Here is a 13,032-nt window from a genome sequence, read left to right as displayed (position 1 = left end):
TTAATTATCATAATATTAAGTATGACTGATATAATAATTGAATTTGTTATTGTCATAGCGTCACGGAACAACCTGTACAGAGTTTCAATAGAAAGATAATTCCTATATTATTGTTATACAACATATATAGTAATATCATCATAACTAAATATATAATACCTATATTTATATCAATACATTTGTTATACATATAATCTTATAAATATGTATAGTATTTTAGGAAAGAAAACCATAGAAAGCATAACTCTAAATATACACAATACGAGTAATATACCAAAAAATATAATAAAAGAAAAAGAGGAAATGGTATTATGTCGAGAAAATGTTCATAACTATAATAATTTAGTAGACTGGTGGTATAGAACCAGAGATTTTCTTTAAAAGGTTAATTTTCTTTTTTTTTTTTTTGGTACGTATACCTATGAGTCAAACTGAATTTCTATTTGACTTTACATACCTACAATATTGTATACATAATATTCTTCTGTATTATATAAATCATTATTATAGTTATATATAGAATATAATATTGATATAAAATTATTATGATAACGATGATAACTTTATGAGCTCAATATGAGTTTTTAAGATTATCAAAAAGGAAGGTTTTCAATATTATCATTATTACAATTTCATTTGCAATCTACAAAAAATATCTTCATAAATATTATTGGTATATATATATATATATATATAATTTCTATTTATGTACCTTAAATATGTATAGAGAATATAGATTGTTATATAATATTTGCACATAAGCTAAAATTTAGTAAAAATAGAAGAATGTCTTTTATAGATAAGACAAAAATACCCTAGAGAACTCTATAACATAAATATACAACAACTACAAATTCATAGGTATATTTTCTAACAATTTTAAAATGTTCTTCATTCCTTTATATGTACATATGTATGTACATAATTATAACAAAAAATATCCTATAAGAAATTCTTTGATAAAGGTATTGTTTGAATTTAAGAATTTATTCGAAAAAAAAAAAATGAAAATTAAACAAAAAATAATAATAATAAAATGCCAATTTCTAATATGATTAAATTAGAAGTATAATGGAAACATTGTTGAGTTTTTTCTTTTAATTACCACAAATTTTCATTTAAAGGATCAAATTATATTGCTATTATTATGTAGATATGTGTGTGTGTAGTGAATAAACAAATTTATTAATTATACAAAGGCAAATACCATACAATGTTAAATGTTCCAATAGTCTTATGAAATTTATTTTCAATAAAAAAATTTCAAATTCAAATTTTGAAATTTAATAATCGATAATTGATATTGAAAAATATCTTCGCTTCTCTCATAATGCCTATAACTTTGTATTTAATTATAGAAATTTATAAGCTAAATTATTACTCACAATTGTATAACAAATTTGATTAAAAAGAAATTGAATTTTCAATAAACTTCAATTATTTTCAAATATTTCATTAATTTATTTTAATATTTTTGATAATATTATAGATAAAAATATTGATGACTTTTAGAGATGTTGTAAATTTTAAAAATTTTCTGTTGAATGTAATAAATATTAATAAAATGAGATTTTTAAGGAATTTGCTTGAATGAGGGAATATCGCCATATTGCATGCAATATGAAATAAGTAGCACATTTATCAAAATAAACTTTTACCAAATCGATTGGAGTAGAATCTTTGGGAAAACAGTTATATTTCTACATAAAAAATTGTACAATTGTGCTATAATTATACAGTTATAAAGTCCGATTTCTATGATGAATATTGAACAGTTCAGAAATCATGAATAAAGGGGTATTGCATGCAACACGAAGATATTTCATGCGACAAGATGATTTATTTTTCTAGCACTTAAAAATTAATAAAAAATACACAAAAACAATTGGTATAGAGCAAAACTAATGGTTAGTCAGTTTAAGTCAGTTTCGTAAGTTACGAGTACTATTACGAAATTATGACCATCCAGGTGCGTTTTAGGTTGAGTTAAAGTTACCCACTATTGATAGGACTGTCGACAATTTAAGCCGGTCTTTGTTTGCCTCTCAATGATTTTTAACAGCTGTGAGTTACTTAATACGGCACGGCACGCTGGCCGATAATTTTAAATATTAATTAATATTCTACCAAAAAATTTGTACGATAAACTATTAAGTAATAAGAACTATGTCAAATACATGGAATTACAGAACGAAAACAACTTTTGATTCTGCTGTTGTTTTACATTGATTTACATCCGTGTTTCTTAATCAGCGTACCGGGACATTTTTTTTGTGTATTTTGTCAGCTTTTAGCATTACAAGCGATATAACTCTTCGTTAGACATCATAGTTTATTATATGATTCGGAAGAGAAACCCAAAGAAAGTAAGAAGGTTTTCATATTCATCCCAAAGAAAAGTGTGTAAATTTTTTAAAATTCAATTAAAACAAAATATTTTTCGTACAATCGTCAGGAATTTTTTATTTTTTTTTTTTCTCCTGCTTTAGCCCTGGATCTTTGGATATCACAGATAGCTTAGGGGGGTGAGGAGCCAACCGTATATTGTTTCTTTTTAATTTATTTCAATATAATGTTATTGATGTATGTAATGTAATGTATGTTAGGGTACATAATAGTAAATATAATTTTCATAATGATCCGACCCAGCTTTGAACTCGAGACCCTTTGATTAAACGATCGATGAAATTACCAAAGCACCATTCGTCTGGTTAATCAATGGAAATAGTCTTAAATTTTTTTTTGAAATAAAGCTGAAATTTCGAACCTAAATAGTTATGGAAACAAATTTATTTCAAAGCACAATACAATATTTAAAATCCAAAACTTTATCGAGGGAACTATAAAAAAATTGATTATATATTTCTCTTTATATATGTAGGTTTCTCTTTACACAATCATACATGTTATTTGCCTACATAGAAATACACGTAACCTTCAAACGAAAATAATGTTAAGTACCTACATTTTGAAAAAAAGTCTAATATTAATGAAAATATTTCAATTTCTTTTCAACTTGTTTACTTAAACGAACTTTTTTTTTTGGTTCTAAATCAGATAAAATTAAATACCTTTCAAGATCCATTTCAAAACTAAAAAAGTCAATTAATTAATAAAGGATATATTTTATATGTATACACATATATTTTAAAAAGGATCCTTTTGTATTAAATATTTTTTTATTTCTATTGCTTTCACATATTTCTTATATATTTCAATATGTGTATGAATGTATAGAGAAAAAAATGTGTACATACTTTCTAGATAATACAGCATGGAATGATGTGCGAGCATAGATTATGTGATTCTTGACGTTATTTAATTAATATAGGTGAAGATAATTTTGAAACACATAAAAAGTGCCGAAGATATTAATTGATGTTTATTTAAAGCCTATACACTATTATAATGATGTTGAATTTAGAATGGAAAGATTCTTACATTTTTCTTATATTTCAACAAGGAGGAAATTTCGTTTAAGTTCCTATGCTGTATAGATTAATATTTTTTGCCAACTAAAATATGAATATAATTTGAATTTGATTTTTGTGCAAGTACGTTAAATGAAATTTGATAGAAAATTAAAATAAAACAGACACAGCTAGCAATTCGTCAATGTTGAACATAAAATCGCCATGAAAACTTAGAGTCGACACCTTCAACAAAACCAGATCTAAAGTTCAGTTTGTGTAATATCATTTTAGAGTATAATATTCTTAGATTCTCCATCTCACATCTATTCAGCACTCGATTGATTTGAAGTAATGGACTAGGTGGATTATTATGAAAAACGCATTTCGTCCTTTTAAGGATGTCATTACTAAAATGAGATTACATTTTCAAAAAAAAAAAATGAATTTACCTTTTCTATTTTCTTTTTGTTAAAATCGCAATTTCTGAAAAATTTTTTACTTATCTGCCATTTTGTTCGCATAATTAAAATGAGAATATAGTATAAGAACAAATTTGTAGTTGGAAACAATGAGATTAACACTAAACTGTCAATTAAGAAGAAAATTGCAATCTTTTCAGTTTTATTTTATGAATTTTAATAGTTAAAGAAAATAAAGTTTTAAATCAGAAATAACAGATAAACTGACATTTCAAATGCTTTGCGATTAACAGAATTTTTCTGGAAAAAAAAATACCGTCTCTCAAATCTTCATCATTTATGAATAATTTTTAAATTAATGATAAAACATTTTTGATTTTTGAAATTTTTATTGTACTATCAATTGAATATAGAGATTATCAGGCGATAGCCTAGGATCTAATTGAAAATGTTACATAAGAATCCAGTCACTAAAAAATGAAGGCCCTGCAAAATAGCTCTCCAGCAGACTGAACCTAATATAAATAATACTCATCGCATCATCAAATTAAACTGAGACAAATTTATATGAAGATCGATTTATTTGAATATATTCATTTTAGGAGAAAACTTAACATCTAGAAATAACGTCACTTACATATTATAAGATTTTACATCAAATTTTTATTTCCGAATGTGATTTTTTAACATTACAGAAATGTGACTTCTTAATATACAACTATATTGCATCAAAATTATGTACATTAGCTGGAATACACAGTTACATAATACGAGTATTCTAAATCAAGGTTTTATTTTCTGTTTTTGCAAAAACAAAATACAATACCAACATTCATAAATTTCATATTTTTCTACCCTTGAAACCATAATATGGATTTTCAATTATACTAACATCTTAAGTATACGAGTATTAGATTATTATAACAATAACTTGCCTCATTCTCTAAATTTTCACAATACTATACAAAAATAAAAAAATTATAAAAATATAAAAATTAAAAGGAAATATTAAAATAATAGTAGAATAAATTCCTGAATTATGAATACCAATCTATAGACACCATGTATACAAGAGTGAATTCAAATCTACACACCAAACATACACCAATTCTCCCGCATAAAGATTTCTTTCTTGTTTTTTTAAATAAAATTCCATATTTTTTTTTGTTTTTGTTATTATTTTCTCATTTTTTTTTCTATTCTGCTCATTGAAAATATGTTTTCAACATCACGTTCAATTTTCATTGTTTTTCATTCAATATTTTCTCTTCATTTTCGTTTTTTGTTTTTCTTTTGATTTTTTATTTTCACCATTTTTAGCAAAAATTACAATTTTTACCTTACAAAAAGAGAGAAAAAAAAATTAAATTTTTTCCCTTTACAATTTTCTCTTCATTCTTAATATTATTTTTATTACTTTTATTATTCCCGTTATTATTGTTATTATTATGATTATTATTATTATTTCAATTTTTATTTCATCTTTATTTTCTCAATCATTTACCGTTATATACCTTAGGTAATCGTATTTTATTTCAATGTACAAATTTCAACCTGTACAAAATTAAAAATATTTGAAATTAAAACGAAATCGAAAATTGAGATTCCAATTGTAATGTTGTAATTCAATAAAGAGTTGTATTTAAGACGTTCAAATAGCAAAGGTGTTAATGTTTGTAATTTGAAACCTAAGAGAGAAACAGCTGATGAAAAGAAATGGCGTATTAAACCCAATGTTTTCTCGATATCGTTTGTCAATTACTTAATTACTCTCATGTTCTTGTAAAAGGTGTACTCAAAAAGCACACTTAAATACTGAATCAAATTTGAATAAAGAAAATTCAAGACGAACTAAAAATTCGTAGAATTAATCAAATATAAATTGCCTTGAGATTAGAAAGTAGTTGAAATTTATAATATCGAGAATCAATTTATAAAATATAACTTCAATTATTTAATTAATGAATTGCTTCTATTAACTTATTCGAATTTGTTTTATAAATAAAAAATTTGCTATTAGTACTTTTGTAATTGCATATTATTAGGCTGCGTTTGAAATATAATTCACACAATATATTGTTATTTTGAGATATCCTGAGCTTTATTGCAATTTTGTTTTGTATAATTTTTATTAGATACTAGACTTGGCCCTTTTGTAATACTCCCGTAAGTAGTTAAATACCTCAAAGTTAATCGAACAAACTCTGAATATTTCCATATTCTCATTTTCCCTTTAGTTTTACTCCATAATATCTTTAGGGATTTTTTTTTCTCTTTTTGCTGATTCGCAAACTACACAATTTTATTTTGTTTTTCTATTTGTTCCTCGTTTTGCTTTTATACAATTTTTTTTTTTTTTACATTTTATTTGCTGAAAATTTCTATTCAATGTTCAATATTATGATGACTGCCATATAGAAGAAAAAAAAAACCAAAATGAAAACAAAGAAAAAAATTCAATTCAAAGCAATTTCTTTTTTCCATCAAAAAGTTTCAATTCTTTATTGCGGCTCCGATTTCCTAACAAAATGGTAATGACATATTGTGTATGTTATTCCACACACATATACAAAGTTCAATATGGATAGAAGAAAGCAAAAACAAGCATAAGACAAAAAAATTCAGAAAATTATTGAAACGGATGAGAAAAATGAAATCATCTCAAATGATGCACAATGAAATCTATTTACTTTTTTTTTCTAGTTTTCTTCTTTACTTTTTCCCATCATCAAAACAATAAAAATTCAAAGCACAAGGAAAAAAAAATACTTATATCCTTTGAATCTTTCAAAATTCATTCACTCGCTCTTGTATATTAATATTACTAGTCTATTTTTTTTTTTTCTATTGTATGCTCAATTCTTTATGAAATTGTAATGATATCGATAATGTTAAAATAACTATAGAGCAAATTGTAAAAAAAACAAAAAATGAAAATGAGGAAATAAGAAATGGGGTTGGGTACACCCTGTTGTTTTAGTTCGCTGATGCTGAATAAACTAACAAATAACAGAAGAAAATAAGAAATGGCGGTAACACTAAACATAATATTCTAGTGAATTTTTTTTTCTTACAATTTGTTTTTTATATTTTTATATTATATCCTTCACCGTTATTACTTTTCAATTGTTATTTTATCGTATGATCTATAATCAGGAGAATAGAATTGTTCAAATATTTTACTTGTTCTTCTCTTTTTTTTTTGCAAATTTTAACATGGTATCTTTTCTTCATAATTCATGTGAGAAGAAAAATTTTGACTTCACTATATTGAAAGTCACGTAAGAATCAAAATTACCATATGTTGAAAATTTTTAAAGAAAATTTATATAAGGTGAATAAATTTTCGAAAAAATAAAATTTGAATATTTTGGATCAATTCCGGAGTAGTTCAATAATAATAGCTTTAATGAACCCTATTAAGAATAATTGTAATTTTAATGAGAAATTTTTTGTACATGTCTTTTTGTTAATTTCTAATGTTCGATATAATTTCTATTGTAAGTGAATCTTTATGGAGCGGAATACGAGGCACATCTATATTAAAAAAAATTTTCCTAAATAATTTTTTTGATTTTCTTTTTTGGAGCTTTGGTATATGAAAGGGACCAAAGAATAAAATGCAATAAATTATTTATATTAACGGGTTTTCAATTGACAGGTGCCCAAAATTCGGCTATATAATAGTAGTATTACTATAAACACTCTACCTTATCAATAAATTTTTTGAAAGGGGAACAGGAAACAGGAAATCGTTTTGTTGAAAACACAGCAATAATTGAGTCCTACTCGGAGGCCTTCATTTTGGCAATTCCTCTCAAGCTTTATACTGGATCCCTTCTTATATAAAAATACAATAAATACAACCCACCTAATGAAAATTACTACTTTCTTCCTGCAACGTTACTGAATATTTTAAATTTAACTCTTCACTATTTATGAAATTGAATGTCACGAAACCATCTAGAATTTTGTATATCGTAATATCATTTAAATTATACTACTTGTCATTTACTTATTACAAATTGCTTATGATAAAATAACAAAAATATAACATTGAATGCTCAATTTAATTTTAAATTCTTTTGAATATACCAACATTAGTATCGTAAAAACTTTACCAAATTAAAAGTATATAAAAATGTTTTTTAACAAAAATACATTGTGCTGTTGAAAACCACCAATTAGAAATTTCAAAATACAACAATGTTATACAATTGAATCCTTAAAACAATTAATGTATTTGTTACAAATAGAATTCCATGTCTCTACTTCAATTAATTAAACCACTAATTTCAATACATACATACTTACAAATTAAAAAAAAATAACATTGAATAAAATTAAATTAACTTGAATGTTAGTGGTTAAATACATTCAATGTTATACACAACATGTATGTATGTATATGAATACAGTTGAGTAAGGTAAATTTTTTTAAAATACGCAAATAATGTTCGAAAACATGTGCATGTATGTGAGGGAATTGTAATTGTAGTTGATAAAAAAAATGAATTCAAATTGAAGAATTTCAACTTGTATAAAATACTTTAATTCCAAAATTCTATGGAAATTATTGAACTATTCTAGTTAATTTAATTAAAAGTAAATTATTTGCTACATAGAATATTGCATGTATTATTTTAAATTCCTACTTAATTAACCAAAAAACCAAAACCAATAAATTGTTTCATTTAAAGTATCGTCAAAAATTACAAGTTTTTCAATGAAAATTAATTCAAAATTTTATTTAAATTACTGAACAATGTTAAATAAAATAAAACCAAACTCATTGTTAAAATTTTAAAGGAATCTGAGACTATTTCACAAATCAGGTTATTATAAACTTGCCTTACCATTTGTAGCCCATAGTGGATCTGAGATAATAATAGACATAATTGTATGTTTTTTATCAGTGCCGAATTGTGAATCCGTCCGTATGTACAGCATGTCCGTCCTGCCGTTCACCGAAACTCATCAAATTTTCACAAATGATTTATAATAGTAAATGTCGGAACCTTATTTAAATTAGATGTGATGGAGACAGTGGTTCGAATAGCTGCCTTACAAAACTATCTCAGAGCCATATTGGTTATATCTCAGAAACATATTGAAGCAAATATCGAAATTTCGCAAAAGCAAATATTATTATTGGGGCGATTATGTGAAATGAAAATCGTTGAAATTTCTTGACCATGAAGCTATTTGATCATATTTTACAAAGTATACTTAAAGCACAGTCCTGAAATTTTGTGTAAACAATTCCGGTAAAAGCTGTTGAAATATATCATGAACGCTCTCATAAAACTTCAAAAACTATTTGGCATTATCTCAGAAATTATATAGAAGCTACAGTGTTGAGATTTCGCTCATGCAAATATTTTATTACGGTTGTTATATTTTATAAAACTAGTTGATTTTTTTTTTTAATTGGTGTGAAAAGAAAACTTCCTTTTATTCGGAATAAAATACTTTTATTTTTCGCTAATATATTTCGTGCGCTACATACGCTGATTTTCTCAAAGCTGATTTTCTTCTAATTAAGACAACAAACAATAAAAATTGAAATCTATTAAAATTAGGAATATTATACCTGACTTAATATAATCTACCTGACTTAATCTAGAATTTGATTATTTATTTTTTTTTTATTTTTTTTTGTTATTATTTACAAACTAAATTTATACCTGTTTTAAACCTTAAAACTGGTCAAATAATTAATTTACAGAGCCAAGTAGCCGCGTTACCTTCGTCCTTGTTTAGTAATCAGTCCTTGTTTGATTTGTATATCTGCATGCTTTCATGAACTTCTCTCCTGTGTTTTCCTTTTACCTCTTTTAATACCTTTAAGTTATCTTCCGTTATTGTGTGATCCGTTTCATAAATGTGTTTTGCAACCACTGAATCGAAAATCCGGTTAAATCCTACTCTCCTTGCACGTTTTATTTCACTTAAATGTTCCTTAAGTCTTGTTGTAACGGGTCTCTTCGTTTGTCCTATGTAAAATTTATCGCAATTATTACAATTGATTTTGTACACACCGCATCTTTCATGTATCTTCAATTTATCCTTAGCCGAATTTAACAAACTCCCAAGTTGATATTTACTATTGGTTTCCGATGTCCGAATATTGTGTTTCCTTAGTTGTTTATTTATCAAGTTTGTACAGTGATGATCATAACTTAAAGATTCCCATGTTGTTCTTTGTTCTTCCAATATCCTGTTCTGTTTAAACAATGTGCTCATATTCTCCTGCTCAATTTTTCGTTTTTTCTTCCTAATGAGTTTGTTAATACGTTCAGTAGAATAACCGTTCTTCACAGCCGTGTCCAATATGAAGTTTACTTCTGATCTATAGTCGTGTCTGTCCATCGGTGTGGTTAGCATTCTATGGATCATAGAGTTGAACGCCGCCATTTTATGTTTCGTTGAATGGTACGAGTCCTTTGGAATGCATCTTTGTGTTGTTGTTTTCTTCCTATATATCTTGAATCCAATTTTTTCAGATATTCTTTTCACCAATATGTCCAAAAAAGGTAACACTCCATTTTCCTCAATTTCGAATGTAAATTCGATGTTTCTATGTAATTTGTTGATGCATCTGTTTATATTCTCCAGTTCTTCCTTGTCCACTATCGCGAAGACGTCATCAACATACCGCATCCATACTCTAGGCATTAGAGAATCCTCCTCCATTCTTTTTTCCAATTTGGACATAAATAATTCTGCGATAAATGGTGAAAGTGGATTGCCCATCGATACTTCCGATGTTGTTCTGTACATCTCGTTTCTGAATTCGAAGTAATTCTCCTCCATGCAAAGTCTTGCTAATTTGTGGTATTCTTTTACTTTGTTGTTCCAATTTTCTGTTTCTGTTTCTCCTTCTTGTGTTGATAACCATACTTTCAAATATTCAAGAGCTTCGTTAACTGGAACACTGGGAAAGAGCGCTTTGACATCGAACGATACCATTAATTCATCAGGACCAATCTTTAAGCCTTTCGTTTTTTCTATAAATTCCTCTCTATTCTTGATAGAACAGGAACGGAAATCCATTTCCCCAAATCTTTTCACGAGCCACTTCGCAATTTTGTATGTTGGGGCGCCGTTAGCGGAAATGATCTCCCTGAACTGCTCACCTTCCTTGTGAATCTTTGGTAGACACACCAGTTTCGGAACTGATGGATTCGGCATCGTCAAGTCGTTAATGTTGAAGTCCAGAAACTTACACTCCTTTAAAGCTTTCTTAACCTTCATTGCTGATTCCTTTAAAGGGTTGGTCCTAATTTTTCTAAAATTTTCGTTATTAAGTTTATCTAAGATTTTTTCATCGTAATCGTCCTTGTTCATAATAACGATAGTGTTTCCCTTGTCTGCTTTTATGTAATACACTGGTTTTTCATTTAAACTTTTCACCATTGCATGTTCACTTTTGGTTTTGTTATCTAGGTTGCTGTTGGTGTTGTTGCTTCTTCTTAGTATTTTGTATACTTCTTTCCTAATGTTCTCCTTGGCTCCATGATCCGCTCCTCTTATGGCTGTCTCCACGTCTGCTATGATGTCTTCCTTATGAGTTCGCTTGGGTGTGATTGCATATTTTAGTCCTTTGTTGAGAAGGTCCATTTCCTTCGTGCTAAACGTGTAAGACGATTTATTAACTACTAAGTTCTCGATGGGATGTGTTTCAATGCTCATCGGTTTAGCAGGTTGTTGCGTATTCCTTAAAGTTCCCAGACGTCTCAATTTATTGTTTAAAATCATTCTTTTTCTTATTTTCCTGCATTTCTCGCCGGCCTTTATTTTCATAAGTAGTCTATTAAAGTCATCATCTGAAGCTCCCATTTCTTTGTAAATCCAGGACAACTTCAAATGCGTAGTATAGGAAAGCAAGTTCTTATGTGACAATTCTGCGTATTTAGAATTAATACTTCCTTGTATAAGTTTGCGTTCCGCTTTTTCTTGAACCTTGTCAGCCATCGGTAAGTATGGATTCATTTTCAAACGATGGCTCCCCGGGGTGACTCCTTTCCTTAAACATAATTTTAAAAATCTTATATCCTCATTTAAACTAATAATTTGCTGTCTTAATTTCAAAAAACCGTTTATCAATCTCTTTTGGCTGGTAACCTCCATATTCAAAAAAATTTTTTTTTTTCAATGGTTGATAATTTTTCCGAAATATAATTTTTTTTTTAATTGGTGTGAAAAGAAAACTTCCTTTTATTCGGAATAAAATACTTTTATTTTTTGCTAATATATTGCATGGAGGAGAATTACTTCGAATTCAGAAACGAGATGTACAGAACAACATCGGGAGTATCGATGGGCAATCCACTTTCACCATTTATCGCAGAATTATTTATGTCCAAATTGGAAAAAAGAATGGAGGAGGATTCTCTAATGCCTAGAGTATGGATGCGGTATGTTGATGACGTCTTCGCGATAGTGGACAAGGAAGAACTGGAGAATATAAACAGATGCATCAACAAATTACATAGAAACATCGAATTTACATTCGAAATTGAGGAAAATGGAGTGTTACCTTTTTTGGACATATTGGTGAAAAGAATATCTGAAAAAATTGGATTCAAGATATATAGGAAGAAAACAACAACACAAAGATGCATTCCAAAGGACTCGTACCATTCAACGAAACATAAAATGGCGGCGTTCAACTCTATGATCCATAGAATGCTAACCACACCGATGGACAGACACGACTATAGATCAGAAGTAAACTTCATATTGGACACGGCTGTGAAGAACGGTTATTCTACTGAACGTATTAACAAACTCATTAGGAAGAAAAAACGAAAAATTGAGCAGGAGAATATGAGCACATTGTTTAAACAGAACAGGATATTGGAAGAACAAAGAACAACATGGGAATCTTTAAGTTATGATCATCACTGTACAAACTTGATAAATAAACAACTAAGGAAACACAATATTCGGACATCGGAAACCAATAGTAAATATCAACTTGGGAGTTTGTTAAATTCGGCTAAGGATAAATTGAAGATACATGAAAGATGCGGTGTGTACAAAATCAATTGTAATAATTGCGATAAATTTTACATAGGACAAACGAAGAGACCCGTTACAACAAGACTTAAGGAACATTTAAGTGAAATAAAACGTGCAAGGAGAGTAGGATTTAACCGGATTTTCGATTCAGTGGTTGCAAAACACATTTATGA

General features: G+C 27.5%; 1 protein-coding gene across 1 annotated transcript in view; it reads right to left on the bottom strand.

Moving 5' to 3' along the window:
* Positions 1–11,827, bottom strand: part of LOC129611984 (uncharacterized) — a 72,458-nt gene extending 60,631 nt beyond the window's left edge. Inside the window, exon 1 of the mRNA XM_055525423.1 lies at positions 9,874–11,827. Within this exon, the coding sequence (XP_055381398.1) occupies positions 9,874–11,827 (1,954 nt within the window). The remainder of the gene's footprint in view (positions 1–9,873) is intronic.
* Positions 11,828–13,032: the final 1,205 nt, after the last annotated feature.

Source organism: Condylostylus longicornis, unplaced genomic scaffold, assembly GCF_029603195.1.
Source record: "Condylostylus longicornis isolate FDR11 unplaced genomic scaffold, ASM2960319v2 ptg000055l, whole genome shotgun sequence".
Classification (NCBI taxonomy): domain Eukaryota; kingdom Metazoa; phylum Arthropoda; class Insecta; order Diptera; family Dolichopodidae; genus Condylostylus; species Condylostylus longicornis.
The sequence above is the reverse complement of the archived record's forward strand: the minus strand, read 5'-3'. Positions and strand labels throughout refer to the sequence as shown.